General features: G+C 46.8%; 1 protein-coding gene across 1 annotated transcript in view; it reads right to left on the bottom strand.

Moving 5' to 3' along the window:
- Positions 1-18923, bottom strand: part of CCDC60 (coiled-coil domain containing 60) — a 157737-nt gene that overhangs the window by 112464 nt on the left and 26350 nt on the right. Inside the window, exon 2 of the mRNA XM_046641027.1 lies at positions 9710-9859. Coding sequence (XP_046496983.1) covers positions 9710-9859 — 150 coding nt within the window. The remainder of the gene's footprint in view (positions 1-9709; positions 9860-18923) is intronic.

Here is an 18923-nt window from a genome sequence, read left to right as displayed (position 1 = left end):
AGTTCAAAGCTGGCTAGCAGAAGGCAGTTCTCAGAGAAGCAGGGTCCTGGGAGCAACCTGCTTTCATGCATGCTGGTCTGCAGAGAGTGGATGTGGGGAGGGATGAAGGGATGGGAGGAGACCAATGATGTCCCAGGTCCTGGGACTACTCTCAGGAGACCCCGCTGCCCTTTCTACCGCTGAACTCCACAGGACGCTCCTTGTTCTTAAGATAAATTCCCCCCATTTGATCGAGCTTCTCTGAAAGGGTTTGTGGTACTCATGACCAGGAGGGCTTGGGTTAGCTGATCTCGAAATTACAGATCTCTGAGTATTTGCAGGGCCCTTTCCCGAGTTTTGGCCCCTGTTCTTTGCAATTTTGAGCCTTGCAGTGGAGCGAAGCAGGAGAGTGCACAGGCGGGTGTCTTGAGCACTCAGTCGTGCCAAGCAACCCTTTGGCATGCTGCTAGACCCCATTGCAGGAGGTGGCAACCCCTTGCTGAGCAATTTTCCAGCATTCGGAAGGAAGAAAAAGACACCAGACCATCACTTATCCTAACGCAGAAAAGCCCCCTCAACCTACACGTCAAAATTCTCTTAGCTTTCTCCCGGGCATCAACAATGACAATAACAACAGTAATAGCAGCTCCCATTCATTGACACTTGCTATGTGCCAGACCCTGCACCATGCACCTTACACACACTATTCTATATGATCTCTCAATGACTCTTTCAGGTAGGGGTTATTATTGCTGCCGTTGTACAGAGGCAGAAACTGAGGCTCAGAATGTTAAGTAACTTGCCTGAAGTCACACAGCTATGAAGTGTGGGAGTTGGTATTCCAATCCAGATCAGTCTGAGATTAGAGTCCATGCTCTAACATTTATTTCCATGCCTAAAGCATTGAGCCATTGTCTGGTATTCCAACATTTTCTTTTTTGGTAGGGAAGATTGGCTTGAGCTAGCATCCATTGACAATCTTCCTCTTTTGGCTTGATGAAGATTGTCCCTGAGCTACCATTTGTGCCAGTCTTCCTATATTTTATATGTGGGATGCCACCACAACATGGCTTGATGAGCGGTGTGTAGGTCTGTGCCCAGGATCCAAACCTGCAAACTCCAGGAGTGCACAAACCTAACCACTATGCCACCAGGCCAGCCCTGGTATTCCAACAATTTGATATCCAAGTCTGCAGGTCTATAGCTTAGAATATCGTCTATGAATCCTAAAAGCATCTGATTTAGATGGCAGTTAAGAGAAGATAGAACAGAAAATGGTATAACCGCTGTGGAAAACAGTATGACGGTTCCTTAAAAATTAAAACCAGAATTATCATATGATCCTGCAATTCCTTCTGGATATACATTCAAAAGGGTTGAAGCCAGGATCTTGAACAGATACTCGTACACTCATGTTTGTAGCAGTATATTCATAACAGCTAAAGCATGGAAACAACCCAAGTGCCCACCAATAGATGAATGGATAAGCAACAAAAGAACCCCCAAAAACCACACACACACACACACACAATGGAATATTATTCAGCCTTAAAAAGGAAAGAAATTATAACACATGGTACAACATGGATGACCCTTGAAGACATTATGCTACGTGAAATGAACCAGTCACAAAAGGACCAATACTGTATGATTCCACTGATAGGAGGTACTTAGAGTAGCCAAATTCATAGAGACAGAGATCAGAAGGGTGGTTGCCAGGGGCTGGGGGAGGGGAGAATGGGGAGTTATTATTTAATGGGTATAGAGTTTCAGTTTCACAAGATTGAAAGAGTTCTGGAGATGGATGGTGGTGATAATAGCACAACAATATGAATGTATTTAATAATACCACTCAACTGCACACTTAAAAATGGCGGAGAAGGTAAATGTTATGTTAGGTGTATTTTACCACAATAAAAAAATTGGGGAAGAAATATAGACACACACACACACATATGTGCACACACACATACATACTTAGAAAAAGAAGTCATCACTGGCATGAATGTGACACTAGGGCCGTTGGTCCCACTGTTGGCTTAGAGCTGCTGCAGAGACATCTGGGTGACAGTTCATTTTCTGATGCTTCTTGAATTTGGTTCAACTCAACAAACATCCTAACATCCTCCTCTCACTTTTTTTTTTAAAGTAAAATCATACGGAACTAAGCATTTTGGTGAGGTGAGCAGGTAAGACCTAACCTAAATCAAGCACTGGCGTCACACCACATTGTGCATATGTACTGAGGTCTGACTGGTTGGCCTGAAACTAAACACCAAGAAATTAAGCCAGGTGGCATGGCTGCCCTGCCTGGTGGTATTTCTGCTTTTAGAACTTTTGTAAAAATAGACATGAATGAAGGTAAAAAGAATGAGCACTTAAAAAATAAATTCCCCTGACACTTTTCTTGGTGAAGATCATCTCCGTCCTTGCTACTCAAAGTGTGGTCCAGGACCCAGCAGCATGTGCATCCCCCAGGAGCTTGTTGTAAATGCAGAGTCCTGGCCCCATCCCAGAGCTGCTGAATCCAAATCTTCATTTTAACAACATCTCAAGATTCGTGCGCACGTTAGAATTTGAGAAGCATAGAGCTCCTTGAGGTCGTCACGTGACTCATGTTGGAATTCTTAAACTGAAAGAACGGCCATTGGATTCTTGGAGGATTTTGTTCATTCCTTCCTTCCGTCCTTCCTTCCTCTATCCATTCATTCATGAATTTATCAACTTAAAAAAATGATTACGCGCCAACTGAGTGGCAGGCACTGGGGCTACCACTGTAGACAAGGGAGATGCAATTCCTGACCCCAGGAAGTTTATAATCTGGTGGGAGAGGAAGACTTCAAACATTTATTTAGTTATTATGGTAAGTACCGCAATGGAAAAGCCTAGCAAGCACAGCAGACATAGTGTTACGGAGGGACCTGGCCTGCTTGGTGATGGGGCACCTGAAGGAGGACAAGGAAGGGCTTCTTTGTAGAAGTGATATCTAAACTGAGACCCAGATAATGACAAGAGCACATTTATTAAAGGGGTAATAATAGCAGGAGAAGCTTGTGCAAATGTCTGGAGGTCGGAAGATGTGGGGTGCCTTTAAGACACTAGAACCTTGCCCCTGAATTTTGAGAGTGGCATTACTGTAGCATTGCATGTAATAATGAGATGTTAGGAGCCCTTTCCCCCTCTAGGAGAGATGTTGGATGACCTATTTATTTTATATACAAAAATAAGCATAGTTACAGGCTAAACAGACATGTTTCCTGATGGAGAAAGTTTACTCTTTCATGCGGCCACTCACCAGACAGGAGTCAGAGCAGGGTGCTCCCCTTGGTGCAGAGGTCAGAAAGCATCTTGGTCTTCCCATTTCTATTTTCCATTTAGTCTGCAAGTCCCCAACCACTAATGGGAAAGTGAGGAAGACCACCGCCCCAAACAAATGGCAAGCTCACTGCACGTGTGTGCATGCATGAGCCGTGTGTTTGTGTGCGCGTGTGTGTGTGTGGTGATTTGTGGAAGCAAAGTGGGGGGACCATAACCCTCGAGATGCTTTGACCCCTGGACCTGAAATCCCCTGCCTTTTCCCATTCTATCTACTTCTTTTCCAAGTCTGCCTAGGATATTACAGCTTTATGGGCACAAGGAGCGTGTTTGGGAGGAGACCCCAGAAAGCACCAGTAAAGAAGTGAGACAAGAAGAGAAAAGTGTGCAAATGAGCACGCAGGTTCCCACTGTGGGCAATGCACATACATTTTGCTGGGACCACTGGTGGGCAATATAGAGGAGGGGTCACTAACTTGTCTGGAAATGGCCACACAGTAAATATTTCAGGCTTTGCAGGGCGTCCAGTCTCTGTTGCACAACTCTACCGTTGTAGTGTGAAATCAGCCACAGACAATATGTACCATGTGCAAAGAAACGGGTGTGGCTGTTTTCCAATAGAACTTTATTTATAATAGCTGGTGGTGGGCTGGATTTGGCTGGTGAGCTGTAGCTTGTTGGCTCTTGGTATGGAACATGCCTCAGAGTTGTTGCATCTGAAGATAATGCAACCCAAGTACGTATCCACCAGCATCTGTCTGCCATTGGTGGAGAGCTGCCCCCGAGGGCATTACCTTCCTGCCCCGTCTGGACTGCCCCAGACTCCAGGTGAGGAGCCACAGGTGCTGCTGTAGGAAGCCATGGATGTGCACGAGCATGGCCGGAGCCAAGGGAATGCAGGGAGAGCACTGATGTGCCTGCTACACCCCCTAACAGCCATTTGAAGGACTGTCTTCCAATGAGTAAAAACAAGGCTCAGAGAGGTGAAATGACGGGTGTGAGGTCACACAGCTAGGAAGCAGTCATGATCAGAACAGAGCTGGTCCCTGTGCTATTTGTGAATTCTAAGACTCTGAAAGATAGACATTTCATGTCAGGTTCCCAAATTACATTTTTACATCTGGCAAGGCACTTTTGTTCTGAAGCACGCAGTTTGGAAAGCATGTCAACATAACCTTTTCCATGAAATGGAATTTCTTCCTTTGTTTCCTGAACTGTTACAGAAACCCTCGAGAATCTAAAGAGGAACAAAGATAGATGATTTAAGTGTTCTTTATTCCTAACAACCTTTTAAAATTTCTCGGCTGTGTGTGTCCTGGGTGCATATATCGAGCTCCTACAAACAAAGAAAAATGCAGCAGACTAGCCAATAGGAAATAAGGCAAATGATACAAATGGGTAATTCTCAGAAGAGAAGATGCAAATGGACAATAAATATATAGATCATCATTAGTCTCATTAGAAATCAGGTAAATGCAAGAAAACAACCATGAGATGTCCTCTTTGGCCGTCATATTGGCAAAAATTTAAACATCTTATTCAAAGTAGATGGATATGTGGAGAAACTGGTACTCAGGTACTATTCGCAGGCTGCAAACTGGTACGCATTTTCTGGAGAGTACTTTGATTAATACAATCCATTTTCTCTCCCCTTCTTCTTCCAAGACCCAGAGGAGGAAACATGATGGTCCCTGTCAACCGTGGTGGTTCCATTCTCCTTGCCAGTGACTGGTGTACGCGTTAGCTTGCAGCCCAGTCCTGGCTGATGAGACCTGAGGAGGGCTGAAGATATGTCTGCACAGGTCACCTAGAACATCTCTGGCCATTTTGTGACCACTAGGGGAGGCGTTCCCAACTTCTGAGGGTGGCAGAACAGAACAATGGAGAGAAAGCACCTGGGTCCATCCTGAGTCCCTGAATTAACTATCTTTGGAACTGACCTATATTAGCCTTCTCATTAACATGAGAAATTAAAGCCCTTGCTGTTTAGCCACGTGGGTCTTTCATTTGCAGCCCAAAGTATCTGAATGGATATAATTGTCTCTCCCATATAGAAATATGGGCTCATATGTCCAAGCAGGCAACATACAAGTATTTTATTATAGCATTGCATGTAATAATGAGACTTGAACGTGCATTGGTAGGGACCCAGGGAAACACGCTGTGTTTCAGTAATACTACTGAATTCTAGGCAGCCATTAAAAGCAATAAGGTAAATTTTTATGCACTGATTCCACCATGCAAAGATCTCCAGGACATATTAAGTTTTATGAAGTTGTGAAATCATACATGTGGTAGAACCCCATTTATGACAAACAAAATAATCCTCAAAATAAAATATGTGTAAAGATTCATATATATACAATCATACCCACAGAGACAGGGTGTGGGAGAAGCCACATCATACACTTAAAAGTATTTACCTCCAGAGACAGGAGATGGATAGGAAGTGAGAGACAAAAGAGACTTTGTTTTTTTATATAGAGCAGCAACACCAATGGATTTCGTTTATGACTTCTGTCATTAAAAATAATGTATAGGAAACATTCCACATGCTCATTACAGAAAAATCTAGCAAATGCTAGAATGTAAAGATGTAAGTTTTGTTCAAACCATGCAAGCCAGAGGTCTTTTTTTTTTTTTTAAACCATTATGTCAGGTTTCCTGGGAACAAAGAGAAACTTCTCCTCAGGTCTTCAAATGTTTTTTCTTGTGTGTAGCACAATTACCTGGGCAGAGTTCAGTGTTTTTAATCAAAAGCTACTTGTCTAGTAGGCAATGTCACTTTTCCCAGCCTGCATAAACAAAGCTTTGTGGGAAATGGGTTTGGAAAGTGGAAGAGCTGCATCATTTGAATTGGAGTGTGTGTTTGTGTGTGTGTGCGTGTGTGTGTGAGAGAGAGAGAGAGAGAAAAGAGGAGGGAGAGAAGGAAAGAGAAAGGAGGAGGATAGGGTGCTCTGTATATGATTCTGGAGAATTCTCCAAGGAAATATCGCCCCCTTTGTCTCCCAGCATCAGCTCTTCTCTCCCAACTACTTGGCATCATACAAATTTGACCTTCCAGAGGGGAGAGGCTTCCTGCGATACTCGGACAGTAATGACAGAGTTGTAGGCACGGGCTATATCATAATTGCCTTCCGGCTGTCTCCTGCATTTGCCTGGCTCTGATTTCTGGGTTGGGTACCATTACTCTCAAGGTTCCTGTCATGTGGCCATTAAATCATTGTTTCCTCTGACAGTGCCATTTCTGCAAAACCCTGGAGGAAGAAAACAGCCCCGTCTCCAGGACTGGAATGCTGCCGCCTGGTCATTATGCCCAACAGCCCTTGAACGGCTGCTCCGGAAGACGCGCGGCTTTGTTGCCACCACACAATGCCTCCCCAGACTAAATGGCTCTGTTGCGCCATGCTTTTTCAGAGCGCAATTATCCTGGCGAGGGAGCACAGAGTAGCACTAATTTAGGAGAAGAGGTCTGGTCCAGCAAACGGGGGTAAAGAAAAGAATGGCAGAAGAAATCAAGAAGGATACTTCTCTAAGGGTATTACTCATTTTTTTTTCCCCCCTAGAGAGAGAGAAAAGCAAAATTTTTCAGACAGGGTCTAATTTTCTTCTGAAATAGATGGCTGAGAATGGGGAGATTTGGGGTCTGCTGAACATGGAAAGATGAGGTGGGAGGGATAGTTCTGGTGGCCAATTTCCAGCCGCTGAGCTGTAGCTAAATAGAGGATGCTGGCGAGCCTTTGACAAAGCACCAAGAAACCAAGGGCCTGCCCCACTTTTGGGATCAGAGTTCATTCATTCAACAAATACTGGTGGTTGCTGTGTGCTGGGCACTCTTCTAGGTGCTGGGGATGCAGCCATGAATCAGGCAAAGTCGCTGTATCCTAACTGGGCTCCTCGTAGGAAAAAGATGGCGCACTCAGATTGGGAAATTGAGGATAGCTGAATAAAGGGACTGTTTACAAAGGCTTGGGCAGGTTGTAAAGAAATCTACAAGGGACAGGGCGGCACGCCGGGGCCAGCACCAGCCATCCTTCAGCCTGGGAAGGGACAAAGTGAGGGAGCAGTGACCAGAACCCAAGAGGATAGCTGTATGGAGATACGGGACAGGAGCTGCAGCCCTTGGTCACAACCCATCACATCAATATGGCAGAAAGAGACAGGGAACAAATACTTGGACTTCTCTCTTCTCCTTCCCTTTGGTCTAGCGTTGCCTCCTATTGGCTGAATCTGACCTGAAGCCCGAGAGCAAGGGGGCTCCTGGACGCAGGCCATGCAGGTCCTCCTCCCTGGGCACAGAGCAGGGGGGAGAAGGGCGGCTAGAGGACCTGGAGAAGCAAGGGGGATGTTTCCAGCACACTCCCTGCCCTCATGGAGCTTACATTCTACTTGGCGGAGACAGACAATAAACACATAAGCCATTAGCTCTCAGATATAATGTTGCCAGGACCTCCTCTGATCCAAGCAGTACCTCTGTGCAAATTACAAAAAGCCACCCTCTCTCCAAATGCATGCAGCTCCGTCCCAGGGCACATGGTTAATGAATGCAGCACAGGCTGGATATCACCCCCCCATCTGCCTTTTGGGTCAGGGTTTTGGACTCAAGCCCCAAAATATGATCTCCGTGACTGTCAACTAGTCACAGTGTCATAACTTAAAAAATCAGGGGCCAGCCTTGTGGCACAGTGGTTAAATGTGCATGTTCCACTTCCACAGCCAGGGGTTCGCTGGTTCGGATCCCAGGTGAGGACCTATGCACTGCTTGTCAAGCCATGCTGTGGCAGGTGTCCCACATAAAATAAAGGAAGATGGGCACAGATGTTAGCTTAGGGCCAGTCTTCCTCAGCAAAAATAATTAATAATAATAATAATAAATCAGAGGAGAGTGATAGAGATTCTGTCCACATCTGATTTCTCTTTGTTCCCGGGCCCTCTGCCTTCCTGTTAGTTCTGCGGGCACTGAGGGCCACTGCTGTGACCCAGGATGAGCAGCTGACTGGTGACCCACACAAATAGCTTTTCCAGAGCTTTAGGCTTGATCATGCCATTGACATGGTGACATGGTACAAACGTGGCTAATGTGGGGCCCTGAGGAGGTCCAAAAGGGCTGCTCCCCCAGAACCAGCCTCTCTGCAGCCTCCCCGCAAACCTCCAAGGCAAACAGAAGCAAGGGCGAGTCCTCGGGCAAACTTAAGTCACCGGTGGGAGCCGCCTGGAACTGGCAGGGGACGGCACGGCTGTCTTCTCCCGGCTCAGGCTCCCTGAACTGTAATGAGCAATTTGTCTTTTAGCCTTGATCTGCTGTCAGCGGGGCTGACACCAACTCTGAGTATTAATTTCTTCTCGAGCTGTCTTACATCGCAGCCATCAGAGGGGCAAAAAATGAAGTGCAATTCGCTGGATGCAGAAATCCATCCCTCGGCTGCATTAGTGGTAAAACTGTGGGCACAGATGAGGCCCGAGCTGTGCTCCTTGAGTTTTTTTAAGAAGCAGATGCCGAATCCCTAACGAAGCATCTTTCATTTTGTAGCTGTGCGTTTGACACCTTCCTCCCATTACTCTCCCTGGTCTGCAGACTCTCTCTGCTCTGTCTCTTTAAAGTGGCCAGGCAGAGATATTACACAGAAACCCACGGACACCCCAGATCTTCTGTCTGCCTGTAAAACGCTCACCCACCTCGTGAACATGCCCTCGTGATGGCTCTTGTCTGCTTTAGATGGTGTTTTATTTGGGCATCCGGGGTTGGCAGACACAGAAACGCATTCATCCAACTCAAGAGAAAAGAAATGAAATCCAGCAGCAGGAAAGCTCAGCTACTTGCTATGTCTCTCGGGCTCTCCACAAAAGCATGGGTTTCGGCATGTCTGGTTTTCCTTCTTCCTTCTGCATCCTGGCTCCTTCTTCTCCCTTACAGATTCCATAACGGCTGTACCAAAATGGCGGTCCCAGCCCTGGAATTTATTGGACCCCCATCTCCATGCTCGGTGGCCATCGGGATCAGTGTCCAAAGTCCAAATTCCCACATAAGAGAATCTGATTGGCGCGGCTTGTCTCAGGTGTTTGCCTCTGGTCCAATCATCTGTGGCTTGGAGGGTGGGACTATGTGGTATGTAGAATTTCCCATCTCGGAGACAGGGAAGGTGGCTGGAGCCAGAATGACTCCTCTAGAACTTCCAGGAAGAGATGCTATGCCGGCAAAAGCAGATCTGGATTTGAATCCCTATTCACCAAACCACTTCCAGATCTGTGGCCTTGGGAAGTTATTTAATTTCTCGAAGCCTCAGTGTCTTCATCTGGCACCTGGGGGTGGTAAGATTAACTCACAGTGTTTTGGGGTAGGTGAAATGAGTCAACGCGTGTCTAAATGTGGGTTAACATATCTGGCACGTGGTGAATGTTACTTCGTGACACACACTGTGTGCTCCGGGGCCACCTCCACCTTCAGTTGCTGCGGTGGGGACGGCTCCTGTGCACTCTGGCAGTGCCCCAACTCCAGCATCTGCAGCTCCTCCTTCTGCTTCAGGTCTTCCTCTGGAGCCTGGGGAGCCTCTGAGCCGTCGTGTAGCTGCAGCCCACAAGTTTGGAGGAGTTAACACCTCTGGGGCAACCCCCAACCAATGGAGGATGGAAGCACGTGGATAGATGCTCCAACCTCCCATTCTGCAGTGTTTCCCCAGAGGGCTTGCACCCCAGTTAGCCAATGACAGTAATAGTCTCTATGATGCACCCTTTATTGGTTTGTCCTCCTCTCTTACCCTCCTTACTCTCTCATTCCTGCTTCCTGGGATCACCTCCCAAATAACCTCCCTGCACTCAAGTCCTTGTCTCAGGCTTTGCTTTCGCAGAAACCAAAATTAAAGCAAATACAGTCATGCACTGCTTAACAACAGGGATACATTCTGAGAAATGCCTTGTTAGCTGGTTTCGTTGTTGGGCGAACATCGTAGAGTGCACTTACACAAACCTAGATGATATAGCCTACTACACACCTAGGCCATACGGCAGTAACTTGTAGGACCACTGTTGCATATGCGTTCCGTCATTGACTGAAATGTCATTATATGGCACTTGACTATAGGAAGTTAGTTGTTTTGTTGACCCAGGAGAAGGGTCCGCTGCAGCATCCACGCAGAGTCATGCCTGTCAGCTGAGTTTCAAGAACATGGCCAACAGGCAGGCACAAAGTGGTTCCCCCACGTGTAAAACACCTTGACTGTTAGAGGAATGCCTGATAGGAGAAGCAATTCCACAGGATCTAGGGCATTTTCAGCTGCCTCATGGCCCTGGGGAGAAATACAGCTACCTACTGACATTGGAGAGTGTCAGGGGCGGGGGGTGGTGAGGTATTCACAGCTCAGTGGCCCAGTATTTCTGAATGAGCATGAATATGATCACATCGTTGATGTTTAGAATTCTTCCATGGCCCTTCCTCGAAGCCAGGATCAAGGCCAGAATTCCTTGCAGCAGACTTCAAAGATCTCATGGCTGGCCTAAGTGTACATCTCCATGCTCATCTCCCACTGCTTCCCCTTATCCACTCTGCTCATTCATTCATTCATTCATTCACTCACTCACACCTTTTTGAATACCTGTGATGGGCCAGCCCTGTCGTATGGGCCATCCTGGACCTCTGTGAGCTCCTCCTGCTTTCTTATGCCTCAGGACCTTCACAAATACTATTCCCCCTGCCGGGAACACTTTTCCCTCTGCCCTTCCCCAGGCAGGTGCTCCCACAGTGCTCTGTTCACTCTGACGCCCTTCACAGTGGTGAGCACTTATTGGGATGTACACAGAGGGCAGAAATGCAAGAAATGCCCATCTAGCTTCCCTTGTACCTACAGAGGCCAGTGCTGCCTGGCACACAGTAGGGCATCAGGCAATGTCTGCTGAATGGGTAAATGTTGAAAAAAGGCCTGGGAGATACATCTCTGCCTCCTGGTCAAACAACAGACTGCTATTGAGCTCATTCACAGATTTCTAAAAAAAAAAAAAAAAAATTAAATGACTGAATATTGACAAGAAAAAGAGAATTGTGTCTAAAGCACTTGGAAATTGGCTCTGTGTTTGCTGAGGGAGAAGAGAGGTGTGAATTTGCCCAGATGAGGGTCAAGCAGAGGTTCTTTCTTTTTCTCTCTCTCTCCCACACACACACTTGATCACTAACGATAAAGATGGGAAGATGACAAGGTGTCAAATGCCCGCGGAGAGCCAGCCTGCTCTGCATTCACTCATTGCACATTCTTTTGACTTTAGAAAACAAGGCCTTTCCGCAAAGCGTCTCTGGTTATAGTGTGGACACCTCCCCTTGTCACCTGCTTCCACTTCCCATTGTAGGTCTGAGGGTTTGAGATGAGAACTCCTTGTCGGACGCTAAGATCATTGAGTTTGGTGGCTCACAGATCAGCTTAGGAGTCCAGGCTCTGCTGCTCACTGGCTGGGTGACCTTGAGCAAGTGACGTCACCTCTCTGAGCTCCAGCTTCCTCATCTATGGAATGGGGGACAGTAATGGCAGATGCCTCCTGGGGCTGTTGTTGGGTTAAGTGGGAGAAGGCATGTGGAGCTCTCAGCTTGGTGCCTGGTATCCAGTAAGGCTGCAACAGACAGCTGTCATCGGCAGCCATCAAGTCTGAACATCAAGACGTCACACGGAGGGGCTGGTTTTCCAAAGTGCATAGAGAGGGAGCTGGAGAAGCTAATTGCAGAGATAGCACACACAGAAACACCTTATCCTGCTGCTTTAGCTTGGTAACCACAGACCTCAGTTCTTCCTGTAGAGGCAGAGCAGCTTCAACGGGAGAAATGCTGTCACACCCAGGGCAGAATTAGACCTTTAGGGACGTCACAGCTCAGTTCACCACAAATACCCTAAAGTCTATGACAATTAATGGGATTCTTGGGCCAAAGACAAATTGAGAACAGAAGCTGGAAAACCTTGAGGGCTCAGGAGTTTTGGCCGAATAGGAAAATAGTGTAGAAAATAGTCAATTTAAAAACAGTGGTCATGGAGAGGAAAACAAAACAAGCCTTTTTTATTTGAATGAGACATTTCACTGATTACAGTATCAGAAGGGATGCCTTGAGAAGTGGTGACCTCCCCGTGACTAGGTGTATTCAAGTGAAGTCGGCCTGACCTAGGGCACCTCTGTGTTCCCCACACTTCAGTCATTTGCAAACCACCTTCAGGATATTTGCCATCTCTCTGTACCACTTGTATTATTAATTACTTAATATTTGTTTTTAAATGGGCTCATTTGAGAAGATAGTAAAAAGAAAACTTGATACCAGCACTGTGGGTAGAAAGCCATTACCGCCTGTCACAAATAGAAGGGAACTATGACAGCAAACAATAAAACAAAACGATGCTATTTAATGGCAGCGAGGCATTGTCTGCGAAGCTCTGGGACTGCCTTCTCTTTGTGAAAAGGGAGAGTGACAAGGGTTAGAGTGGCGTTAAAGACTGAACTAGCACGAAGCTGAGACTTTGTCCTTTGCATAATAAAAAAGGACACAGGACATCTGAAAACTGATGACCTTTTCTACTGTGCGATTTCGTGTTACCGGTTGTGGAACACCGAAAAAGCCTCTCACTGTCTGCTGTGGGGCCTGTCTCATCCTCAGGGAAGCCTCCTCCGGGAGAATTCCAGCACCAAATCAGACATGGGGTAAAAGAAGACTCGACTGAGATTTTATGACCTCAGGATGTCATTATACTTTCTGGATATGAATTTCCCACCCAGCAAATGCCGGTAAATGTTTAACAACCTGCTCTCCAGGGAGAGAAAAAAAAGCCCTCATGTGTAGCATTTGCCAGTTCCCGTGGTGTAAGCACTCCCGCCATGGCTGATTTCAAGCCGCCGTCATGGCCATCATGATGTCACTGAACGCAGAGTCGGTAAGAGAGGAGTACAATAGGCTCCTGGGAGACGGTGTAAACTGACGCCAACACACAACTGTTCCCACCCATTGTGGTTGTCCTCATAAGGATACAAAATAAAACTGCATCCAAGAGATTTAGATCCGATACTTGGAAATCTCCAAAATGCCTCCGAGACGCTTGGCCATCTCCTGGAGCATGTGCGAGAGATGAACCAGAGGGCGTCCTGCAGTCTCACTTCACAATCCGGTTCCATCCATGCCCTTTTCAGAGGCACCTTCTGGCCTGCGTCCCCCTACACACATTTTAGTAACCACCAGAGTTGGGCCTGACTTTCCATTGGTCCACGTGATGCACATCTGTAATTCACATCCGCGTTTCACCTGCTGCATATTCTCAACTGTAGCTTCGCTTTGTCTCCAAGCAAGATGCTTAGATTCCTGCCCGCTTAACTTTGAAGTCCCAGCACGAGGGTTATGACCCCCTCCAGTAGCTTCCCTGGGTCAGATCACACAGGTCGTCACCTTTCAAGGTCTAGCATCTCCCACATGTCAATTACCGTCTCCATCTGAGATGCGAGTGAATTGCTGTAAATTACTATGGCAATTAAATCTTCGTCTGACCTGTTTGCACATTTCACTGTACCTACTTTCAAGGATGAACTGGGTCCAAGGAATATTTAATTGAGGGCCCACTATGTGCCAGGTATTATATAATTATTAGAGTGCCTATTTCACAGAATTGTGGGGAGGATTAAGGAAGAGCCTAACCCATCTGTGCTGTGCTATGCCGTGCTTTCTCTTTATTCCTGTGCTGTGCATCCTGCGGGCCTCCAGTCCACACTCATTGATGGCAGTGGGGTTGCCAGTGGCTCCAGATGCAAGCCCTGGCCGTTCTTCAGTCCAGCCTGGCCCTCCCAACACCTCCTGGGTACCCAGGCCACAAAGCATTTGAATGTCCTCCACCTGGAAAATGATGGTCTATATATCATCACTTAAGCTTAATTATGAGTGACTTAGAGGACACCCCATATGGGGTGGTTTTACACAGGGCTATTATGTTGGCATATGCATTTCATGATCTGTGGTCATCCACAGCAACAGCTATTTTTAGCTTCCTAGCAAAGGTTTGGCACAATCTCCTGTTTGGTTTTTTTTCTTCCCCCCTTTAATGCTGGAACTGGCCACCGTCTGGTATGACCTCGCCAGCCTGAGCTGGGGGTTTCCAGAATGAGTGGAGAACTGCTGGATAAAGTTGATCATCTGGTGACCATGCCCCCGGTCCCAGAACCCCTAGAATGTGTTGGCTCTGGGGTGAGCATCAGTTGTTAGCAACATCTTAGGTTAGTGGCTTGCCATCATGTACAGAGGGAGGAATCCATCGGCAGGCCTGGCTCTCTGCACGCGTTCAGCAGGCCCACTGCCTGCTGTCTTGACAAGCCTGTGTCAAGAGCTTTGCCTGCGATGTTATCTAGGCTTGTGCCTTGAGGAGTCTGGCAAAAGAAATCAACTTCAGCAATGCACTTGCCACTTGTTGCAGGGAGGTCAAATTTCAGCTGTGTCCTGGGAGGTAGGTGCCATATTTGTTAAGAGCATGGACAGACCTGGGCCCAAATCTTTGACACTCACTAGCTCCATGACCAGTTCCTTAACCTTTCTGAGCCTCAGTTTGTGTGTCTGTAAAATGGGACCAATAACACCGCCCCTCACATGGTGGTTGTAAAGATGAATTGAGGTACTTAGCACAGTGCCCAGCATGCAGTAAGCACTTCTTTACACTCCTTGGCAAAGCCTTTAAGAGCCTATGTTCACAGAGTTAGTTGCATTAAGTGTAGGAGAAAATGTGTAGAGGTGAAAACGGAAGGACTTTGGAGCCAGACTGTCATGGGTTTGATTCCAAGTTTTCCCATTTACTAGTTGTGCATAAAATGTGGACCGTGGAAGGAATCACACTGAAGAGTTAACAACACCTACCTCTGGGGTAAGAACTGGTTTGGGATGATGGTCAAAGGTGATTTCAACCTTCTTTGCGACATTGTAATTATTTACAAGTTAATGTATTTGTGTTATTATTTGTGCGAGTAAACACTGGGAATGAAAAGAAAACAGAACTGGTTATTTGAGTTTCCCAGATTTTTGTGGGCTACAAAGACGAGGCTTTATGACAATTGGGAAACACTTCTCATTCTGCTTCTCCATCTCTTGTGACTTGGGTTGGAGTACTGAGGATATAGTTTCCATCCACCTAGTCTCGTGGTAGCCTGGAAACCCTCTCCAGCCCAGAGCACAGCAAAGGCTTTCTCTAGCCCTACGTCCTTGCAGCTACAGAACGCCTCATGTTCTGAAATGGGGAAGGGACCCCCATTCCCAGCTATGAATACCCCGTTGCCTATAATGTGGCCCCACTGCTGTGAATGCACAGGGCAAACTGCTTGAAGGTAGGAACCTAAGGGAGGATTGAGAATGGACCAAACGAAGCCAGCGTCCTGAGATGACTTCCGCTTTGTACTTAGGTCAGTCCCCTGAGTTATTTAAGAGCAAAGGTTTGGAGCTGAGGACACTCACTGCCTGGACAGCCCCAGCCAGTGACAGAGCACTGTGGGGGTCCCAGGGCCTGGCCATTTCTGCCCCATGTGGGACTTCTCCGTGGGGGATCTTTGCTCTGGGGCTCTCCACTGGGCTGGCCAAGACTTAGACATTCTTTCTAATCAACGCTCCTTCCTCCCTTCCCTTTCGGGTGTCTGACCTCATTACAATCTGAAGGCTTTCCCTGCTCAGTCCTGTTCCCTCTCCTTTTTAACTATCACACGCAGTACCCCCAACAAATCTTGTTCTTCCAACTCTGCCTGGGTACCTGCTTCCTAATGGACCCAAATGGGCATAACGACCTCAGTCCCTCTGGCCAGGCCAGTTTCTTCATTCTGGTTAACTGGATACCCATAGGTGTTCCTGGAAAGGCAGGACAGGAGGAAAAGCCCCCGTGGTGGAAGGCAGTTTGGAAAACCCCAATCTTCAGCTCGGAGAGGGGTCCCTCCACTAAGCTTCACTGGGCTAGCAGCAGGCGGGTTTCCATGAAGGTGGTCACACTTTCTCAGTTATTAATAAAATACAGAGAGGAAACATGTCCAACACGCGGATCTGGGTGGCAGGGTAGGGTGTGCGGGCCCTCTTCCAACACAGTCACATTTCTTGGTATAATGTGACCTTTCCGTCTGATTACCACTCTGCTCTTTTCGCCAAAGGAAAGCCAGGAGAAGAGGTATGTTCAGGAGACAATAGGCAAGTTAATTAGGTGGCTCTACATTTGTCAGACTTTATGTTAAGAGCTCCCAGGGAGGGAGTGGCCTTCTCAGGAAGGAGTTGTGGACTTGGTTCATTTTGAAGACTGGCTCTGGGGCCTTCTGGGCAGCCGCCACCTTGCATTTTGCACGCACCAGAAGTACATGAAATTTTAATGACATCAGAGCCACTTCCCTCCACACAGCTCCGTTGCGGCCATTCTGTCTAAAACTGTCTTTGTCGTGTGCAGAGAGCCATTCAGGTCAAGAAAGGACACTGTTCCCCAACTCCCTGACCCCACACCCCGTTATTTTGGCTGCTCCCATCAAGCACAGGCCTCAGGGAGAAATCAGAGAAAGCTAATGCGGGGCCTCATGGACACATTGCATTGGCTCCAGCACATTCTGTGATGGTTCAGTAGCTGGGGTGGAAGCACGTGGTCCGGGAAGCCAAGGGGTTCTTTCAAGAGAAATGATCAGGAGTCAGGTGGGGACAAAAAAATGGGGTACTAGCTTGTGTGAGGGACTGTGTGTGAGATGATGGCGAACAGATCCTTCCCGCCCCTGTGTTCGGTGACGTTACATTGGTAGCCTGAAATCAGCTACAATGGGAATATTTACACCACAGAAATCAGCAAACACGACAAACTAGGGTTTCGTTTGTTTGCTTTTTGTTTTCCCCAGAGAGCAGGTTGTTAAACATTTACCAACACATCACTGGGGCAAAAATTTCTACATAGCCCTATTCCTAAGAGACATTGTCCCTAACCCCGCCACCCCTTTATAACATATCTCATCACACCCTTTCCTTCCCAGATTGTAATTATCTACGTATTTATTATTTCCATAATTTTTCTTTTCCTAGTTCTGCCACTTACTCCTTCTGAAGTTGGACAGTTGAGTTAACCTCTCTGTGCCTCAGTTTCCTCATCTATAAAATGGGGCTAATAATAGCATCGAAACTTATAGGGTAGTTTCTTCGTGGCTGCCATGGAGGAGTGGCAAAATCTATTATATCGAATATTTTAACGTATGTAGTCCTCACAATAACCCAGTGACACAGGTATTATCCACACGAGGAAGGGGAGGCCCCAAGATTTTAAAGAACTGGATGAAGGCCTCACAGGTATCACATGGCAGAGCTGGGATTAGAACCCAGGGCTTTTGGGATTCCAGAGCCCATGTGTCTAACCACCACACAAACTGCCTTGGCAGCATCTGTCTTCTCCCTCTGGCAGGTTGGCTTCCCACCGCCCAGCCTTGGGCAACCTCTGGTGTTCTGCCAGGAGTAGAACAAAGACGAAGTTCTCATTTCCTCCAAAGAGACTTTTCTTGCCTCCAAGAGACAGTGAGAAAGGAATTGGTTTAAGTTCATTTGGAATTCTGACTTCATTATCCACGTACTTAAAGCCTGTCTAGATGACAAATGAAATGTAAAAAATGTAGTCAATCATCCACATGTTTGGTCTCCGCGATGTCAGAACTGATATATTTTAGAAACATCTGGATGGCTGCAAACGGGGTCAAGCTAAGCTTTTCTTAACGAGAACTCATGGAAATGAAGGAGGATCCCCCCCATTTTGCAGATAAGGGATCCCCCAGAATCTGGGAAATACCTCGCCTAAGGTGGCATGGATTTTTGGTGGCGCAGTAGGAGTATGAACTCTCATTAGTGTAGTTTTAAGCCCATGACACTGTTCAACTTCGGATGAAACTGTTTGACATGGTGCCAGGCACACAGTGCCACGTGAAGAGGCACACCAGTAAGTGGTCTGGGAGCCAGCGTCCTGTACAAGTGCCTTAAATCTGATAAGCAGGGCTGGTCTGATGAAAACTCTCATCTGCAGGTGAGGGAACAGAGGCTCAGAGAGCTTAAGCAGCTTGCTTGGAGTCACAAAGCTGCTGGGGGGGAGTGTGGCACAGGATTGGAACCCAGCTTTCTGCTAAGTCAGCTGGCCACAACCACCTCCTCTTAAACACCACAATGAGAACTGTGACGGCTGATTGCGAGAGTATTGGGTGCCAGGCATTTTATGACTGGAAAGGAATTGGAGGAGTATTCTGAACCCCACATTTAGCATCGAGGAGTTAACGTTGATTTGGGTTTGGGTGAAGCTCAGCCGCGGTGCCTGCATTTCAGTACTTTGTGAAGACAATACCACCCGCTTTGCAGCTTAAACCTGACATCTCCCCCTCTGCCTGATTCCACGTTTTCCAAAATTCAGACTTTCACCTATAAGCATCATAGTCCATTGCGGTATCCATACACCACCTCTTTCACTATTAATATTTTTCTTTACATTATCCTTAAACAAAAAATCCTTAAGTATCTACTTCAGTCTCTTCCTAAGCAATAATATCCATGATGCTATGCCTTTGAAGTGCTCATTAGAGTTTTCCTAATGCGCCATCAAATTAACACATAATTATTTTTTTATTTTATTTTATTTTATTTATTTATTTATTTATTTATTTTT

The sequence above is a fragment of the Equus quagga genome, chromosome 15 (assembly GCF_021613505.1).
Source record: "Equus quagga isolate Etosha38 chromosome 15, UCLA_HA_Equagga_1.0, whole genome shotgun sequence".
In the NCBI taxonomy this organism is placed as follows: domain Eukaryota; kingdom Metazoa; phylum Chordata; class Mammalia; order Perissodactyla; family Equidae; genus Equus; species Equus quagga.
The sequence above is the reverse complement of the archived record's forward strand: the minus strand, read 5'-3'. Positions and strand labels throughout refer to the sequence as shown.